General features: G+C 42.7%; 1 protein-coding gene across 1 annotated transcript; it reads right to left on the bottom strand.

Moving 5' to 3' along the window:
* Window positions 1-6,516: 6,516 nt before the first annotated feature.
* On the bottom strand, window positions 6,517-20,783 carry LOC145417589 (uncharacterized). Its single transcript, XM_080286294.1, has 4 exons — window positions 20,715-20,783; window positions 17,148-17,336; window positions 7,965-8,069; window positions 6,517-6,660 (listed from the first exon to the last, which is right to left on the bottom strand). The coding sequence occupies exons 1-4, from the start codon at window positions 20,781-20,783 to the stop codon at window positions 6,517-6,519; spliced, it is 507 nt and encodes a 168-aa protein (XP_080142420.1).
* Window positions 20,784-21,014: the final 231 nt, after the last annotated feature.

Here is a 21,014-nt window from a genome sequence, read left to right on the forward strand (position 1 = left end):
TTGTGGTGATGGCGTACCCACTGCAGACGACTCTGAAGACAGACGCAAACTCACGTCGAGTGGTGACTCCACCGTGGCTGATGTGCTGGGCTGTGGCTCGGAGCATGAGGGCCTGTCTTGGGGAGGCAACGGAGTGGAGCCAGGGCTGGGCAGAGTGGGGGTCACGGGCCTGAAAAAACTGTCAGTCGTTGATTGACGCAAGGAACGACGATTCTGACGATTGATGATGCGCTGCCTGAAAGCACGCACTTCCTCCACAAGTCCCAAGGGCCCCATCTCCCTGTCGCAGTCCGGGTGTTCCAGGTATTCGAGAATGAACTCTTGGTGTTCCCGGAGTGCACTCAGCTTGGGGATGGCTGGAGTAGTGTCCTGCTGAGAGGTGTCCGCATCATCGTCGCCTTCAGCGTCGGAATCTTCAAGTTCGGTACTGAGACCTGCAACCGAAGACGCGATCTCGATATCAGACAACGTCTGATACCCAGGGTCGCCCTCGTCGTCATCCAACCACTCTCGAACATCGTCCACATCTACATCGTCGCCGTGCGTACGTAGCCGTGCATGGAAGTCATCCACGTCAAACCCTAGAAAATCGTACTCCACATCCGTTCCGAGAGGCAGACAAGACCAACCATTTTCCAGAGTTTTCACAGGGACTTCCTTCCATGCACTAGCCCAGTTGTACAGCGCAGACTTGATGTTGTAGCGGCGAAGGTTTTCCAAAGTCCGCTTGCCTCGTGTGTTCCGTCCCTCCCTGCGCTCGTCCTCGTCCTTGAGAACAACCATCACCTCGTCCAGGAACTTCCGACGGTATAGGTGCTTTGTTGTCACGATCACTCCTTGGTCCATTGGTTGGATGAGAGCAGTCGTATTAGGTGGCAGAAACATGCACCTAATACGGCCATTCTCAGCCACGAAGTCCTTGTCGCACGGGTGGGCAGGTGCATTGTCGAGGAGAAGGAGGGCCTTTACCTGGTTGCGCGGGATTCCCAGTGTCTTCGTCTGGTAATTGATGACCTCCTTGATGAAGTGGCAGTGGAACCAGTCTTTGAAGATCTGGGCTGTAAACCATGCCTTCAAAGAATGGTACCAGACGACAGGAAGGACATCCATCACCCCACGAAGACACCGAGGCTGCTTTGCACGGCCAACAATAACGGGCTTAAGCCGGTGCATGCCGTTAGCATTGGCACAACACAAAGCAGATATCCGTTGCTTGGAGAGCTTGTGGCCAGGTACACGCTTCTCCGTCTCCTCGGCTAGAGTGTTCGTTGGCAAAGACCGATAGAATAAACCAGTTTTGTCAGCATTTTAGACTTGACCGAGAGTGAGGCCCTCCCTGTCGATCAAGCCCTTCACCTTGTGCTGAAACTCATCAACTCCATCCTCGTTAGCGTCCATAGCTTCACCATGAGCTTTACGGTTGGTAAGGCCATGCCGTAACTTGAACGCGAAGAGCCAACCCTCGGATGCCTTGAAGTCTAGGGCGTCGTAAAGCCTTGCGAACTTCTCAGCAGCAGCCTTCAGCTCCGATCCACGTACCATCACACCAGCAGCACGTTGCTGTCGATACCAAATCAACGTGGATCGGTTGATTTCAGCAAACTTGGGAGTAAACATCACCTTCCTCTCCACGTTGCGTTTGCTTCTCAGCAAGAAGTCAGCTGTGTGCTGCATGAGTTTGTCTCGGGATCTCTTGATATCGAACAAAGTAGATCAGGCCAGGTTGAACTCGCGGAGGATGCGGGAAGAAGACCACCCCGCATCTACTTTCTCCAATATCTCCCGTTTCTTCTCCAGAGTCAACTCCACTCTCTTCCTCTTCTCAGGCAGCGGGGCCATCATCACACACACTAATAAGAGGCCCGAGAGCAGCAGGTAAGGAACCACCACAAAAGCGAGCACGTGGGTAGCCATGATGACGAGCATGCAAGAAACAGGCGGAAAGTGGGGAGGATGCAGTGGCGCTCTATCGGACGTCGGAGGAATGACGCGCCACAACAAAGCTGTCCTACGCCGCTCGTCCTCGTCCTTGAGTGAAAAGACTAATTTGGAACAAATTTTAACGTAAATAGACTTGTTTGTTTTTGCTTTAGAATATGGTTAGAAGAGTGGGAGAAGTTAAAGTGCAGAGTGCAACACTTAGTAAATTACAAGGGGGCATAAGTTAGACAAGAGTGCTCACTGTGAAGAGAACAGACTTCTGAGTGCGATTGACTATGTTCAGTGCAAGATTTCATGAACAGTGTACTGGAAGTGCTTCAGGAAATCCTTCTTACTGTCAGAGTCCGAGAGGAGGCGGTTATTCATCGAGATGGCCAGGGACTTGCTGTAAGTAGGCAGAATGTTTCATTTTACACACAAAGACACACATTTTACATATTTTATTATCAATATGTACATTAGGAGCTTGTGCAATTCATTATATCCTTTAATATATTTTATATTTGAAGCAATTCTTCAAAATATGCATTTTCTAGAAAAATGGTGGCCATCTTGGATTTTGTCCGCTAGGAGCAAAACCGCACGAGATACAGCTTGGCAAACAGCAAAAATGGATTCAGCTAAAAAAAAAAAAAAAAAAACACCCTAGGAAAGCCTATTTGACAACTTTGACTCTAAAATGCCTGAGGATTTTTATACAGCCACATTTTCCAGATATTCCACTAGTCTATTAAGGAATTTTTAATTGCTTCAGAACTTGACTCTGTTACTTGTAATATCAGTTTGTGTAGTGTGTTCAACTGACACTGCACAGTATAATGTAGGAAGTGTGGTTGGTAGGAAGAGGAAATGTACACCAAGGGAAGGTTGTAGGTCACCCCTTCTGGGATGTGACTTGTAGCATTAAGTGTTGTTTAGCATACATTTACATTCAGGCTATCGCTGTCATGAATCACCCTTTTATAGTACAAACAGTTTACAAATAGCTTTTTAAGGGAAACCTGTTTTAGATCATGTCATTTTTAGACTTCTTAGACCAGATAACAAAAGTAATACCACTGGAAATGGTAGGTCTGTATTTGTACTGAGTTTTCCTGTTAAATGTACCTTATCATGCCTCATATTTAAAACTTCCAGGTTAGAGTAGTCCACAGATTTTACAGAGGTATTTGATGTAAAGACCCGATCCGAAAGAAATAATAAAGATGTAAAATGAAGCTCTGCCTCCTCTTCAGGAACCTTTGCACTAGGACTGACTTTGAAAAGGAAGGCTCTTTAAGTGGTAAAGACATAACTAAGGACCAAGACCAGCTATATATTAACAGTTTCTGGAAACTATGGTATTAAGAAAGAAGGCCTGGTGTGTGATAAGACTTGAAACAGTGCAAGTTTCAGTATGAATTTTGTATCCCTGTTGATTAGTTTATGTGGCACACTGTATTACCAAAGCTTTTTTCCACTCATGACGTGATGATAACCCTTGGGTTGGTGGTAGCTAGTTCTGCTGATAGCAGGAATTGAATAAAGATTGTATTAGGTACTGTAATAAGCTACAGGTTAAACACACACATTAGAAAAGTAATACAGTATGTCATTCTACAAACTATTCCTCCAGGGAAGTCTCATTGAGTATAGACATGAAAAGAATACACTGTGAAGTATTAAACGCACAGAAGATCATTGGTGTTGTAATGTAACTGGCAGTTACACAAAAAAATGCTGTGATATCAAGATTAGGTTGCATAAGTTGCTGACTTCAGATGTGTTCTTTGTCATGGCTAGGAGGTTCCTTTATGTGGGATAGATAGCTGGGTTTTGGAAATATGTTTTGAATGTGTTGGCCAGGGCTATTAGTGGTAAACTGGCAATTTTTTGTGCCATCATTGTGTAAAGGAGAGGGACCTGCAGCATACATCCAAGAATCTCCTGATTAACTCAACTACAGTGATGCCTATATATATATATATATATATATATATATATATATATATATATATATATATATATATACTGTATACTGTATTGCCAGATGCCTTAATCCCTTATATGGGGTGGCCACAAACAAATCACCTCCACGTCACCCTGTCCCCTGCCATTTCACTGCCCTGCTCCCAGTTCACATCCCCCTGTCTCATATACCTCTCCACTTCATCCCTCCATCTCATTCTTGGCCTTCCCCTCCCTCTCTCCCCCTCCACTTCACTCACATACACTCTCCTCGTCAGTCTCTCACTCTCCATTCTCTCCACATGGCCAAACCACCTTAATGCGTTTCTCCAAACGCTTCCTGTCACATCCACACCACAATGCTCCTTCACATCCTCATTTGTCAGTCTATCTCTCCATGTGACTCCATAGGCTCCTCTCAAATAAGTCATTTTCCACTGCTCCCACTCTTGTGTCCCTTCAACAACGTCCAAGCTTCACTTCCATACGTTAGAGTTGGTATAACAATACTGTCATATAATAACTGTTTCACTTCCATGCTTACTTCACTGTTTCTTATCAGTGCCTTCAAGGAACCAGCAACCTTTCTTCCTTGTTATAAGTTTTCAAGCACTTCACCCTCCAAACTTCCATCCTTGCTCATCACACTACCCAAGTACTTTAATGTACTCACATTTTCCATTTCCTCCTCATCCAACCTCACTGTACATTCACTGACTTCACCTCTCTCAAAGACCATAACTCTACTCTTCCCTACGTTCATCTTTATATTCCATTTCTTACACACTCTCCCAAACTCATCCACCAAGCCTTGCAGCTCCCCTTCGTCTTCACTTAACAACACAGTATCATCTGCAAACAACAGTACAGGGAGTTTCCAAACACTGCCCTCTCCCATTAGGGCAACTCCAACATCCACTGCCCTACCTTGTATCTCTTTTATAACCCCATCCATATGCAGATTGAACAACCATAGAGACATGACACATCCGTGTTTCCATCCAACCTTCAAACAGAAAAACTCGCTCAGTTCACTATCCACACGCATTGCAGCCTAAGCACCCTCATACATACTTTTCACAGCATTCAACAACTTCCCATCTACTCCGTATATCCTTAACCCTTTGAGATTCAAGTGACTATTTCGATCGTTATTTCAAATCCAACCTCGGAGATTCTCTGAGGTGAGTCGGCTTGCGCGGGCCGAATACACTTGGTTCACAGACTACACACATCCAAAGCCACTCGAACACAACAGTTACACGTACAAGCACTTCTCACCCTACATACAATCTCTACTAGACAGCCTAAGCCACTTGGCAGAGATACATTGGCTGTATCGTCCCCACTTCGGTAGGGATAGGCCGGTCCTGCAGTGGACACTCAAACGGCTGATGATATATGTATATATATCTGTATTTGTCTGTCTATCTATATATGTTATGCAGCGTATTCTGTGTCCCGACTTCTCGGGTCCAGTTACGGTGCAACTCTGGGGTCAGCACTAGCAAAGAAGGGAAAACACAAACACCACGGGTAGACAAATACACTAGTATATTAATACGTATTCACGGCTTCTGTGCCAGTGATAGTTGCAAAGGTTATGGAAGCATTGTGTACCGATAATTATTTTAGCGGTTGTACAGCTAATGTGTAGGGTTAAGGAACACCGATTCTCTCAATGGAGAAATGAGTACCTGTCCCCACCCAGTACCTCAAACATGCGGAAGCTTTTGAATTGTTGAGTGAGAAGTGAATTTGAAATGTGTTTGTTGCGAGTCTTGTATTGTATAACAAAAACTGACAATGAGTAGATTTTTGTATTTTTAACTTTACAGTAGCCTACACCGCAGAAGCAGACAAGCAGTTCTGACTTTTGAAACCAACTGTCACAGAGACCCAGGGGCTACAGTTGCTCTGGAGTTGTTCTTTGTCAGTCAAATCCAAAGCTTTAGCCATAAATTTTTTTTCCGAAGTTAATATTTTCCCAGTTCTCTACCAGTACAACACAAGGCAATACAGTAGTCCATTATTCCATGTGTTACTGTTGCCTTTCAGAATGCAAAAGTCTGAATATTCATCATCTTGACTTTAATAAAATCTCTTTCGTATCTTCACAACATTTTTGCAAGAAAGTTGATAACAGAGCAAATAAAATGGGATACGAACCGTAGAAATATAAGTATGGCTCTATATACAGTGTTGTACTCTGTTGTACCAACAAAAAAAAAAAAAAAAAAAAAAAGAAAAAAAGAAAGAAAAGAAAAGAGAGAAATCACAATCTAATGTTTGATAAACTATTCTGGTAAATCATGTGTGCACTATCTGGATAATTTAAGAGTTGTTCTACAGCCTTGAGCTCTGTTACAATATTTTATTGGTGTTGCACGTATTTCAGGAGCCCTCACCAATATTTAGTACTATACTTTTTCCATAAACTGTTGCGCTTTGTAGGATGACTGCAAGAGAATGACCAGTGGATTGCGTGTTTGATGTTTGCTGTGGTCATTACAGTACAGTTACCATAAACTGAAATTGCCCTTTGTAGTACAGTTCATAGTGGGAACAGCTCCATGAAAGATTTTGGTGATATTTAACACAGATTCAGAAGTCTCAAGCAAAAACTATTCAAGTAATAGAGTTAACAGTGATTCTGTCACTGCTCTGTGTTTCTCGCCATTCCTCCTTGAGTTGCCTCCTGACGCGCACCAGGCGAAGGCACGTCATAGCAGCGCTTACGACAAACAGGATGGCTGCGATGAACCCCATTGCCTGAAGAAAACATAGAGCTTTAGTGGTCAATCATGTTCCAGAATCTCAAGAACGGGGGGGAAAATTGCAGTAATTAGACAGCCAGCAACTTTAGAAAAAGAATTAAAAGGAAGACTATATACTGGGGAAAGTATATAAAAGCTTTCATACCTGTCCCAGTAAATCCATGTGAATACTTGGTTGACTGGAGGAAAAGAAAAAAAAAAAAGAAAAAGAAACTGGTGAAATACAGAATCTTTGTAAAGTGATGCATACTATGTTTGACCAGAAGTGTCATGTTTGATATTACTAAACCTTCCCTTATCAACCATATTTTGTTAATTATCTCGGAGCTAACCAAACAGTCTCCTCGTATACCAGAAAAGGTTCAGTATACAGCAACACCCCCTTAATCTGGATTAATTGGGGGGAAGGCCGTCCATGTAAACTGATTTTCCAGATAAACTGGATTCCAAAGGACCTAGTAAAATTCCTAATACTCTGGAGTCAATTTAGATTAAGCAGGTAAAGTCCAGATTACCCATATTAACAGTGTCAACAGAAGCTCGCTCTATCCAGACAACTGAGACGACATGAACAGAGGCTGTGGATATCAGTAAGTACTGTACATTATGTTTGTTTTTCACTGTCTATGATTTTACTGTAATGCGCAAAAACACTGGAAAAGAAATATTAAATTTACAGCACAGATGATGAGAAATGTTCAAAATGGCAACTATGTATACAACACAAAACTGAGATGAAACATCCCCCAGCAGTGGGCACGTTTCATCTCATGTGAACATCATTTATGTTCATTAATATCAATATTCCATAGAGTATATACAGCAGTATTATACAATACATTTGCAATCTACTAATTTGAGTGTTGTTATAAGTCTGCAAATGTTGGTGAACCGAACTGTATCTGACCTCTACATCTTTAGTATGAACTAAGTCCAGGTTAAGGAGATACAGTCTGGAGTGGTTAGCTAGTTCATATTAAGTGAAATTCTAGATAAAACAAGTCTGGATTAGGCAGATGACCCTGTACAGTATAAGTGAATTTGCTTAACCAGCCACATGACAGCTTAGCATGAACTGTAGCCTACAGTTCCAAACTGAATCCATAGAACTTAACCCACAATTCATCAACAGATCAGGTACCATTCTGTAATGTGTCTAATGAATTAGGGTAGGTATATAATGAACCTGGGTTCATAAGTTAGGATGACTGTTGAACATCAGAAGTAATAACCTTGTTAGATCACAGTAGGTGATAATCATCAAGATACTTTTACAACATAAAGAAAGTTTTTACTCACAAGGCCAGCAACAGTGATAGAGGTGTCGGAGCATCCCCTGTCAGAGATGGTTGTTAAGGAGCCCACCAGCATCAGTAAGAAGGCCATTATATTGAACCACACCTCCTGGAGGAAGATAAGTTGGTGGGGGTGCCCATCATTCACTCCCTCAGTGTAGCGGTACCCAAGTTCAGGGTAGTTCTACATTGAGTGACAAGCCAAATGATTTCCTGTAAACCAGGAAATAATTTACTGCGCTGGGTTGTAACCTTATAACCAACCAACACGTGTTCCCTACGTGTCAGGAAGTGGGTTGGTAGAGTCTATCTCCCCCCAGGAGAGAGAGAGAGGCATCTCGGGTATGGAAAACGTGGCACACTGTACAGAGATTCGTGACCCACCCAAACCGCCACTTAAGATTGGTACCACCTAGAATGGATATGGAAGATGTGCAAACTGGCCTAGGAGGAAGGCAGAGTCCCAGAGGATTGGAAGTCAAGTATAATTACTCCTCTGTACAAAGGAATGGGGGGAAAAGAAGTGTGTGGTAATCATAGGGGCATTTGTCTTCTTAGCGTGATGAGAAAAGTATATGGAAGGATTATTGACAGTTAGGGAAATAACAGAGGCATTAATTGGAGAAGAAAATGGAGGTTTTAGGAAGGGAAGAGGTTGTGTAGATCAAATATTTATCCTCAGGTCTTAGATGGAAACTTGGTTTCTAGTGGAAAAGTTTCTAGAGAAGGGAAAGACGTTGTGTGTAACCTTCATGGATTTGGAGTAAACATATGACAGGGTGGATAGACAAGGAATGTGGAAAAATCTTAAAGTCTATGTCCCATTGTCAAAAACTTTTCCACGCCACTCCACGATCTTCATGTCTTTTTGTGTCGCCTCATATCGTCAAGAATAACGTGGCGTGACTTAGCGCTGACATGGAGAACTTGGTCATTCTTCGTGGTTCCTGGCGCTCTACGACAATTTTTGGAATATTCAAAAATTGTCGGTGTGGGCGCCAACAAGAAGGAGAACGTGATATGTCGTGACGGTAAGTCATTTGTCTAAGCTGTAACTTAGTGTGTATTAGCTTGTCGTAGCTTGTCGTTAGGTGTGTCTTAGCACTAACGTGACTGTGTCGTGAAATGGCCGTTTAGGCCTATCGTTCGAAGTATGATCGTGGCATTTCACGAAGATCATACCTCGAGGGTAAGATCGTGGTGATCGGGACCGTTCTCGAAGATGAACTTCGGTATGGGACACGGACCTAAGAATATGTGGAGTAAATGGGAAGTTGTTGAATGCTGTGAACAGTATGTATGAGGATGCTAAGGCTGCAGTGCTTATGGATAGTGAGTGAATTTTTCAATCTGAATGTTGGATTGAAACCGGGATGTGCCATATCTCCATAGTTTGTCAGTCTGTATATGGACGGGATTATAAAAGAGATACAAGGTAGAGGAGTGGATGTTGGAGCGGCCCTAATGAGAGAGGGTAGAGTTTGGAAACTTCCTGGACTGTTGTTTGCAGATAATACTATATTATTAAGAGAAGACGAAAGGGGACTGCAAAGCTTGGCGAATGACTCTGGGAGAGTGTGTAAGAAATGGAATCTAAAGATGAATGTAGGGAAGAGTAAAGTTATGGTCTTCGAAAGAAATGAAGTCACTGAACATACTGTACAGTACAGTGAGACTGGGTGATGAGGAAATGGAAAATGTGAGTGCATTTAAGTACTTGGGTAGTGTGATGAGTAAGGATGGAAATTTTTAGGGTGAAGTGCTTGAAAGAGTAGAACAAGGAGGAAAGGTTGTAGTTCTTTGAAAGCAGTGACAAGAAGTAGGGAAGTGAGCACGGAAATAAAAAAGTCGCTGCATGACAGTATTGTGATACCAACTCTAACGTATGGAAGTGAAGCTTGGACCTTGTTGGAAGGACACAAGTCAAAGTGAGAGCAGTGGAAATGAGTTGTTTGAGAGGAGATTGTGGAGTTACATGGAGAAACAGGTTGGCAAATGGGGAAGTGTAGGTGCGTTGTGGTGTGGATGTGGTAGAAAGCGTTAGGAGAAATACACTGAGGTGGTTTGGCCATGTGGAGAGGATGGAGAGCGAGAGACTAATAAGGAGGGTGTATGTGTGAGAGGCGGAGGCGGGGAGAGGAAATGGGAGGCCATGGATGAGATGGATGGATGGAGTAAAGAGGTATATGAGAGAGGGGTACGTGTGTGTGCTGGGGGGAGGGCAGTGAGATGGTGCGGGACAGGGCGACATGGAGGCGATTTGTTTGTGGCCATCCCTTACGGGATTGAGGCGTCTGGCAATAGATAGATAGATAGATATTTTGCATAAAGTCTTAGTCATTTTCAGTTATCACACTTGCCAGCAAAACTGCATTATGAACATATGGAAGATTTAATTATTTGCATATTTTATTTTCTGATTCAGCTCCTTTGCCTCCTTGTCTTTACCTTCAACATCTAGGCAGTTATATTCATATACTGTATACACCAGATAACAAATGTGACGACACATCTGTGTCTTAACCAACATTTACATTAAAGATATGAATAAACTCTTCAATTCCACACATTCCCTACTGGCGCCAGAATAGCTCGGTGGCAGCGCTCGATCTTCACGACCTTAGGATTGGTAGTTCGAGCCTGCACCAGGGTAGCGTATTGCTGGTGAGAGATATAGCGGTCTCTCTAAGGATCACTCCTTGTCCTGGAGGACTGTATGATCCATTGGTCCTAGCTCAAGGGATTCACCCTCACACAAGTTCTACTACCCACTTCGAAAGCTTTTACCGCACGTGACAAACTCTAATCATTTATGCTCAAAACTTCATACATCTTTCCCAATCCACCGTTTCCTAGGCATGCTTCAAATCCTTGAATGCAATCTAAGGCATTATTGTTAGTGTCTGCTAACATCAGTTTTATGCATATTTGAACTATACACTCTCTGCCCTTAAACAGCAAAGTTCTTTGACAATTATATCGATACACTGGTCGACAGCCTAAATGGTTCTCATACGTGCATGTCTCCCTGACTAATTTGATAGCACTGATTTCAAATCTGGTATTCATTTTGCGTTATCGGACCAGGTTTAATGAATATCAGACTGAAAACATATTCAGTGTGGCATAACTCGACTCAACCTTGTAACATATCTTGAGGCACACACATATAATATTGTGATGATTTATGGTAAAAAAAAATATAGAAATCCGATGCACATTTTATTAGCATGCGATGAAGTTCTAAAAATACTTATGCACTTTGCTTTTCCTCTTGTTCAGCTGACTCTCTTCATGTTGTACAGTAGCATCCAGCAGTAGTCGCTCATCATGTTGGGACTGAATCGGCCTTGATACCTGCTCTCCATTATAGCAATGTCTTGGTGAAACCTTTCACCGTGCTCGTCACTGATGTCTCTGAAGTTATCTGGGAAGAAATCGAGGTGGGAGTGAAAGAAATTAATCTTCAAGGACATCCGTGAACCCAGAGCTCGATAAATCCCTAACATGCCTGCCACAATTTCATCGTAGTTGTCTGCACGATGGTTTCCAAGGTAGTTATGTGGGACATTCGCGAATGATTCCCATGCGTCCCTCTCCAGCGGGTTTAATGCCTTGATGAAGTCACTATCATTAACCAGCATGCGGATCTCAAGATCCCTGCTTTCAACTTGGCTTCGGATACCACGCCACCGAGCTTCACAGACAAATATTGAAACCTCGTACCCGTTTGATCCATGGCTTTTATGAAATTTTTCGCCAAGCCCAGCCTGAGATGCAGTGGAGGCAAGAATATGTTTTCTGGATCCACAAGGGGTTTGTGAAGACAGTTGAACCTTCCGGGTGCATCTTTTGGTCGTGCCGGCCATTCTTTACTTACATAGTGCTCGGCATTAGCTCTACTGTTCCACTAGCAGAGAAAGCACATGTGATTTGTGTAACCGCTCTGAAGCCCAGAAGTAGACTGATCACTTTGAGGTCCCCGCAGATTTTCCACTGATGCTTCTCATACTCGATAGCGGAAAGTCGTCTTCATAGTTTCATAGCTCTCGCTCATCTTCGCACGTGCAATTGGCACGGATGGAAGCCAATTCCCGTTGTGCAGGAGGACTGCTTTCAGAGTGTCTTTTCCTGAATCTATAAACAGCCTCCAATCATCCGGCTTGTATGGATCAGACTTGCAGAATCGTTGCGTGAGAGACAACGTGTCATCACAATAGCAAAGGTTGTTTGCCGTTTTGAAAAACCCAGGCAGTTGTCTATGCCTGATGACGCGCCGTAGTGATGCGCACTCTATCTTCCAGCAGGTTATGCTGCTTCAGTCGTGATCCCAGGAGCTCTGCCTTTTCTTTAGACAGATCAAGTCCCTTAGGAGATCATGAACGACTTCCTGGTTGAATGGTTTGGGTCCACTCTCCTCAGTCGTCCTGGTAATCATCCATGGGGCTATGACTGGAATCAGATTCGCTGCTTAGCTCGTGATCAGCAGGTGGGTTTGGAACCGGAAGTTCTGCACTGTGTGGCACTGGTCGGATTGCAGAAGCGATATTGGGGTACTGTACTGTGGCTCGTGTCTTGACAGTTATTCCTTTGATGTTCGTGGGACAGAAATAGCAGTCGTTGCTGTGGTCTTTGGGCTCTCGCCACACCACTGGTACAGAGAATGGCAAACCCGAACTTCGTTTTCCATGCATCCCTTCACTCAGATGATTGCCACAGGACCTACACGCTATGTGAGGCACCCATTTCTTGTCTTGGTTGCCCATCGGACATTTGAAGTAGCTTTTGTAATTCACTCGAACAGCCTTCGGGATGGGTTTCTTGAAGCTTTCCGGGATGAACGCTTCACAAATGTAACAAAAACGGTCAGGATCGTTTACACATTCGCGGCGTTCCATCATTCACCACTGTCAAAGTGACTGAGAATTTCTGCAAGAATAGAAGTGGAAACAGTATATGTAACCTGCAACAAAAATACAAATTTCATCGATGGAACTAAACAACCAAATGTATGAGTCACATCCTGTGATCATGATACACCGATATACTGGGTTTCAAGAACCGGGCCTGATAAGTCCTTACTGATGCCATATTCGAGTTCAGCACCTTCGATTACCCTAGAATTAGACCATTTCAATTCAGAACCATGAAGTAGTTTTATTTTTCTTGACCTGTTTTTATTGTAATAAATACAGGAGATGTTAGAGGGCTGTCTGCAATGCACAGTGTTAATAAAGTCACATCCTGTTAGTGACGAAGATTCTAAACACCACAGCCCCTTTCAAGATGTCTTTGTTGAGAGCGCACTTTTTTTTTTTTCCGTCCCTCATCCCCAGTTATCCATTATTTTTGCTCTAATGTATTGACTGGAGTCATCCCATCCTAATGTATGAATTATCTTGCCCGTCCTTACTGACAACCGTAGCTGAATCCAGTACACTATATAGTACTATAATGGGTTGTGTATACTCGTCTATATATTGCTTGAAACAGTTTTTAGCAAGGTGTGGTCCTGGCAGAAGACAAAGTCATCTCTGCTTATACTAATGTCTCGACTCTGTTTCCGTCATACCGCTCGCATTATTAAATTCCTTTTAGAGACCTACCTACAGTATGTCTACTCTCATACTCAGTCTCAAGTCGATCACTAACAGTGTCTCCCTGATGGATATACGAGTATGTGTGGCTAATCTTGCTAAAAATGGCGACTCCTACATCCCATATACAGTTGTGGACATTACTATAAATCCACTTATGTAATTTTCAGCACACAGTAGCCTATTATGTAAGAGTCTCATGACTGAAAAAAAGCTACATTATTGTCTAAAACTCTAGCCTTAGCACTACTAAACCGTGGCCATTATTCTATGTATCCATCTGTCTATCTATCTATAGCTCGACGCCCCAGTCCCGCAAAGGGTGGCTGCACACAAAACGCCTCCAAGTCGCCCTGTCACCCACTATTGACTGCCCTCCCCCCAGCTCACTCCCCCCTCCCTCATATACCTTTCAACTCCATCCCTCCACCTCATCCTCGGTCTCCCCCTCCCTCTCCCTCCCTCCACTTCACTTACATACACCCTCTTAGTCAGTCTTTCATTCTCCATTCTCTCCACAGTCCAAACCACCTCAGTGTATTTCTCCTAATCTTCTCAACCACATCCACATCCACCCCACAACGTTCTTTCACTTCTTCATTTGTCAACCTGTCCCTCCACGTCACTCCACATGCTCCTCTCAAGTAACTCATTTCCACTGCTCTCATTCTTTGACTTGTTCTCCTCTAGCAAGGTCCACGCCTTGCTTCCATACGTCAGGGTAGGGATCACAATACTATCATGCAGTGACTTCTTAACTTCCATACTCACCTCCCTATTTCTCATCACTGCTTTCAGTGAACCAACAACCTTCCTTCCCTGCTGTACCCTTTCAAGTACTTCATCCCCCAACGTTCCATCCTTACTCATCACACTACCCAAGTACTTGAATCCACTCACATTCTCCATATCCTCACCATCCAACCTCACTGTGCATTGTGTGACTTCATTCCTCTCAAACACCATAACTTTACTCTTGTTTATATTAACTTTCAGATTCTTCTTCTTGCACACTGTTCCAAATTCATTCACCAAACTTTGCAACTCCCATTCATCATCACTCAATAATACTGTATCATCAGCAAACAGCAACACCGGAATATTCCACACCTCACCCTCATTCATTAGAGCCACTCCCACATCCACTGCCCTACCTTGCACCTTCTTTACGACCCCAACCATGAATATATTAAACAGCCATGGAAACATCACACATCCCTGTTTCAGTCCCACAGTTAGATCAAAGAACTCACCCAGCGCACCATCCACTCGCACCGTTGCCCTAGCTCCCTCGTACATACTCCTCGCAGCACTCGACAATTTCCCATCCGCTCCACATATTCTTAATACCATCCACATACCTTGCTTATCTACTCACTCATATGCTTTTTCCAAGTCCATGAAGGCAGCATACACTTTCTTTCCCTTCTCTAGATACTTCTTCACTAAATATCTTAGAACTAATACCTAATGTACACACCCTTTTCCCTTCCTAAATCCCTCTTGTTCTTCTCCAACTAGCTCCTCCGTTATATGCTTAACCCTATCAATAAGTATTCTACCATATATTTTACCAGTCACACTAAGAAGGGAAATACCCCTGTGGTTACCACATACTTCTCTCTCTCCTTTTCCTTTGTATAAAGGAACAATTATACCTGATTTCCAGTCCTCTGGAACCCTTCCCTCTCCCCAAGCCAATCTACACAACTTCCATATCCACTCCACAATAATCTCACCCCCATACCTCAGCATTTCACCACACACTCCATCAATTCCTGGGGCCTTTCCCATCTTGATCTTCTTCATTGCTTCAGCTACTTCCGCCCTGCTAATCTCGTCCTCCCTCCTCTCATCTCTTCTCCCAGCCATTCCCCAACCACTTATACTCGCACTGCTCTCACTCGTAGATCTACATTCAACAAATCCTCAAAGTGCTCCTTCCATCTCCTCAATTTCTCTCTCTTCTCCACCAGCAATTTATTATTCCCAACTTTCACTCTCCTACTATTTCCCCTTTTACACTGTCTTACTGTCTTTACCTCCTTCCAAAACAATTTCTTACTCTCCCTCCATTTCACACTCCTCCCAAACTCTTCATCCACTCTCTTCTGACTCTTCTTCACAAATTTCTTCACCTCCTTTCTCCTGCTCATATATACCTCTCTCTTCTCTCTCTCTCTCTCATCTTCTCCTCTACCAATACTCGCTAGCCAGTCACTATATGCCTTTTTCTTTTGTTCCACAGCTCGTTTCACCTCATCACTCCACCATGCTGTCCCTTGCACACCCCTGCATCTTCTCCTTACTCCTCAAACCACCTCGCACGCTGCGCCTATCTCTTCCGTGAATGACTCTTGCATACTTTTTCCACCCACTCCATCTGCTCTAACTCATACCTTCCCAATCTTTCCTTCTCTGTGCTCTTATACTCTGTCATTTTCTCAATCTTTTGCAACTTCTCCACTCTTTTCACAGGAGTGACCATTATTCCGACCACTAATAAACAGGAGTTATACTGTTTCAAACACTGAATCTGTGGAACTGAGTTGCAGACTTCATGCTTCCCAGCCTGATGGGAAAGCATGAGGTGATCTGTCTCCCGAAGAAGAAACTACCTTTAACATCTGGCTCAGCAATACAGCAACAGATTGGAAAGGAAGGGCACGGCCATTTTAGCAGCACTGGAGCTTAGGCCTCTCTGAGCCGAGTACAGGCTTATTTTTTTCTTTTTTTAATTATCACAAGTGATATCGCTCCCCATGCAGCACTTATATTGCAAACATCTTCGTACCTCCAAATACAGGTGGTAGGTGGTATTTTATATATATATATATATATATATATATATATATATATATATATATATATATATATATATATATATATATATATATATATATATATAGTCTACGGCTGTAGCCTTAGCACTGTAAAAGTATGGCCATGACTGCCACCAGTAGTGTTGCCTATTTTTTCCTTCCCATTTCTTTTCTTTCTCTGTGCCTGCCCTCTTCTTTTCCCGCCTCTCCCGTTCCTTCCTGTCACGTTTTATTATATACTCATCTTTCCACCTCAGGTGGCTCTGCACTGAGTGACAAGCCTAACGGTTACGTGTAACCCAGGCAGCCATTTACCATGGTGGGTGGTAACTATATAACCAATTTACAGGGTGAAGTGGAGCCTGCTATGATGCAAATGTGGCATCCATCTAGGATCAAACCTTCACACTATTCCCCGAGCCTCGCTGTGGTGAGGAGCTGTCTGCCGCAAGAGAATATCGGCTCACTACACGGGACAACCCTGCAAGGACGGTTGCTTGCCTGCGGTTGATGGGTCTGATTTGCCAGACAGAATGGAGTTAATTAAAAACACCAATCCCCTGACAAAAGACTGCACAGAACCAATATCTTATTTCATCCATTTCCCTAAATAAAGCAAAACAATCTCCAGTCACACCACCCCTACGTGAATATACTTTTCTTGTTTAGAATGACGATGATTATAGCTAGTTTTTATTCAGCTTTCCATATAAGTCTTTACTACTATACCAGTTTCAGAAGAGTGATATATCTGCTAAAGACACTGACGCCCTTAACCCAGGCTGTGGTGATGAGCGGGTTCCTGCGGCCTGCCTCGAGGATGAGTGCGGTCACGAGAGAGACCAGAGTGAGGGTGGCGCAGACGACACATGGTAGCACGAACAGCACCTCATAGTTGGCAATACCGGCACACTTGTTGCCCACCAGGAACAGTACCATCCCCGTCACCACTACAATCTGCGTGGAAGGAAGAACAAAACCTTTTCGAATGTGACACTGATAAGGAATTTCTTACCCCCAAACAGCCAACTCAATAGTCCTGGTTGCATGAAATTGGATGAGCCTCATTTCTCCAGTAGGAATGTCTCCCTGATTACTATAATGAACCTTCTAGTCTGAACGGTCATCGACTGAGCTGGAAGGGGTTAGGAACATATGCGCTATAAATAAAATTAAATTAGGTTCATCAGGCATCTATCTTTACAGAACATGCAACCACCTACAACTTAGTCAGCGCTGTGGTTAACTTGATTTATTGACATTTATTTAGCCAAATCAACTACAATTTATGATGGATCCATCAATCAATCAATCAATCATTTCCTGTGGCACCCTCGGGGATGCATAGGGCCTCGATGAACTCACACCACCACATCCTATCTTGTGCTAACTCCTCAAGATCTCCCCAACACTCATCTCCAGCTTCCCGTCTCATCGTCCTCACCCACGTCTCTTTTGGCCTTCCTCTACCTCTCCTACCAAGTGCCACCCACCCTGGTGTACCTCGTACTATTCCCTGTCTCCTGTACACATGTCCTAGCCACTTCCATCGTGAGAATCTAACATATTCATCGATCGGCTGCACTCCCGTTATTTCTCTAATTCTACTATTTGGTATCCTTTCCCACCACTTAACTCCTAATATTCTTCTAAGTGCTTTATTTTCAAACACCAAGAATTTATTTTCCATAGTCACTGTGCTGTACCAAGACTCGTGTCCATAAATTAAGATACTCCTAACCATTACCTTATAAAGTTTGATTTTTGTATGCACAGAGAAATTGTTATTATTCCAAATATTTTTAAGCATTCCCATTGCCTGATTAGCCTTCTTTAACCTTTCCTCGAATTCAAAGTTCAAAGAACCATCCTTGGCTAAATAAGTACCTAAATATTTAAACCTATCAACTTGCTTTACAACCATACCTCCAATTACACATTCCTGTGCATTTTCCATATTCATATTGATTATTTCAGTTTTTCCACAATTAATAACCAAACCCACCTTGCGACCTTCACTCACCAAACAGTCCAACACTCTCTGCATCTCTTCTGGCCCATCACAAATCAAAACTATATCATCTGCATAATCTAAATCCAAAAGTTTCCTGTTCTCTCCCCAAAGTATACCTGCACCGGTTTCTGTTCCAACGCGTTTCATAATGTAATCAATGACCAATATAAATAGTAAAGGCGATAGAACACCACCTTGAATTACTCCGGACTTGACTTCAAACGAATCACTCAGACAACCATCAACCATCACTTTACAAAATGTGTCCTCATGCATGTTCATAATGACCCTCACAAACTCCTCTGGTATTCCATAATGTCTCATGATCTTTCCCATAGTCTCTCTCGAAACACTATCAAAAGCCTTTTCAAAATCAACAAAACAAAGACTTAACGGTACTCTCATTTCATTAACTTGCTGCATCAAATGCCTAACTATAAAGTTCTGATCATTGCAACCACGTCCCTTTCTAAAACCAGCCTGTTCATCCCTCAGAATACCCTCAACCACCGGCTCCAACCTATTTAACAACACTCTACTGAAAACTTTCAAAGCTATCGGTGACAAAGAGATTCCCCTCCAATTACCACATTCACTCAGGTCTCCCTTCTTCGGAACTTTAACAATTACACCATTCTTCCAAACTGATGGTAGTAACCCCGTCACCCATATCTTATTGAATAGCTTGGTCAAGATCATTATTAATCTATCCCCCTCCACTTTAAACATTTCCGGAAATAAACCATCCTCCCCTGGTGCCTTATTATTCTTTAACTGTTTTACTGCTTTCTCCACTTCTGCAAGCCTCAACTCTCCTGTTTCTATATTTAAATCTTCCTGAGCAGACGGTATATCCTCTTCTGGTGGTATTGGTCTATTAAGAACTGTCTCAAAATGCTCTTTCCATCTATTTTTAATGGATCCATAAATGAATAAAATGGTTGAACCTTTGAGAGCAGAAACTCTTATAAAAGGCACCTGTGTTAGATAATAGCCAAGTGATCCTCAAAGATTTACAATTTACCTAGCTAAAATGAATTAATTTAGATCAGTGTGCTGACCGTCACTTTATAAGTATCAAAGTCATTGCATAACAGATTCAGTGTAAACACATATGACCAATAAAATCCACTAGTACAGTGCATTAGCCAGTCATATGAAAAATATGTAGGCCTACGCTGAGCGGGTGTGGGGGGGGGGTAGGTGTCCGTCCAGCATGTCTGCCAGAGTGCCAGGAGTGTCATCGAGTTTAAATGCCTGTATAATATACATTTTCAGTCTAGATGAAAAATTCGCCCAAGCAAGAAAACAAATTCTTAAAATGTCTAAAGTATTACAGCAATGTTAATTCTTACTATAAAATAAAGGCAACTAAACGGTTTAGATTAAGAAGTAGAAAGACAATACCAATTCACTTTGTGTTACACCTTGTATTGCATATACTTCTTTTTAATTTTATGGATGTAATAAATAATTTCGTGGTGATTTTGTTTCTCTTTTGTTTCCATCCATGTTTTGCTTCCCCGACGCATGTTATTTCCTGGCCATAATGGCGGTTTTCCATTGCGAGGAGTTTGGTTAAATTTCCGTGTTGCCCCCAGAATCGAAAAATTTCACGCTGATAAACACTGTAACTATTATAATAAAAAATTAAAATAAAAATCGCTAATAAGGAATGCACTCAGACAACCAATCACTTGCCAGCTTTCAAAAGCATAATGCTCTTCTCAGAAGATATCGAATATACTCTATCATGAAAGTCGGCTTGTTTTTACCAAACGGAACTGGATTATTCCCACAACGTGAATACCTAGTTCGACTGCATGAAATTCGATTATCCTCTCCTTAGTTATGAGGTATGGATGAGTCTCTTTGATTACTAGTCAGATTGACCCTCCAGTCTGACTAAATTTGGCCATCAATTGAGCTGAAGTGAGGGTATGGATCTTTGCCGGGGTAGAATAATGTGGTAGGCTTTCTCCTGATTAACGGTACCCCACACATACATGCTTACACATTTATAACACGTGTACACCACACACACACACACACACACACACACGTACAAAACACGTGTACACTTGATGTGGTACAAATTCCAGGTGGCGTAGGAGGCTTCGTTATCATCTCATTCATAACGATTTATTTAATACATTTTGTCTTAACATTCTCTTGTGTGCTATTTCTATCATTTTAAAATCGACATGGTTTTCATGAATAACACACAAGAGGATAGATGATCAGAATAACTCACCGAGGCAGAGGTGTTGTGAAGTATGGATGAGTAAGAACAAAACGATTGGTCTCTTGTTTTCCCTTACCACTTGCAAGACTTTCAAGATGGCGTGTGATGAGCTCATGAACTGACTCTGTCCCGTCGGCACTTCCATCGTCTTATCCCCGCCGTGTTCCTGGTGCCTGAAGACTGGCTTGTGGGTCTGCATTTACTTTTCTTCCGACGTAGATCTCTTTACCACTGAAAGAGGAAGGGGTTTCGTTTCATTTTTGTTACACCAGTATGCTTAACTAGATGACGAGACACCTCATCTAAGCTGAAGAAAAATGCCTGACGCTATAGCCTGTATGCCGTTACGACAGCATGAAAGGATTCAATTTTCATA

This window comes from Coenobita brevimanus, chromosome 110, assembly GCF_032717465.1.
Source record: "Coenobita brevimanus isolate Jiangsu-jjx chromosome 110, ASM3271746v2, whole genome shotgun sequence".
NCBI lineage: Eukaryota > Metazoa > Arthropoda > Malacostraca > Decapoda > Coenobitidae > Coenobita > Coenobita brevimanus.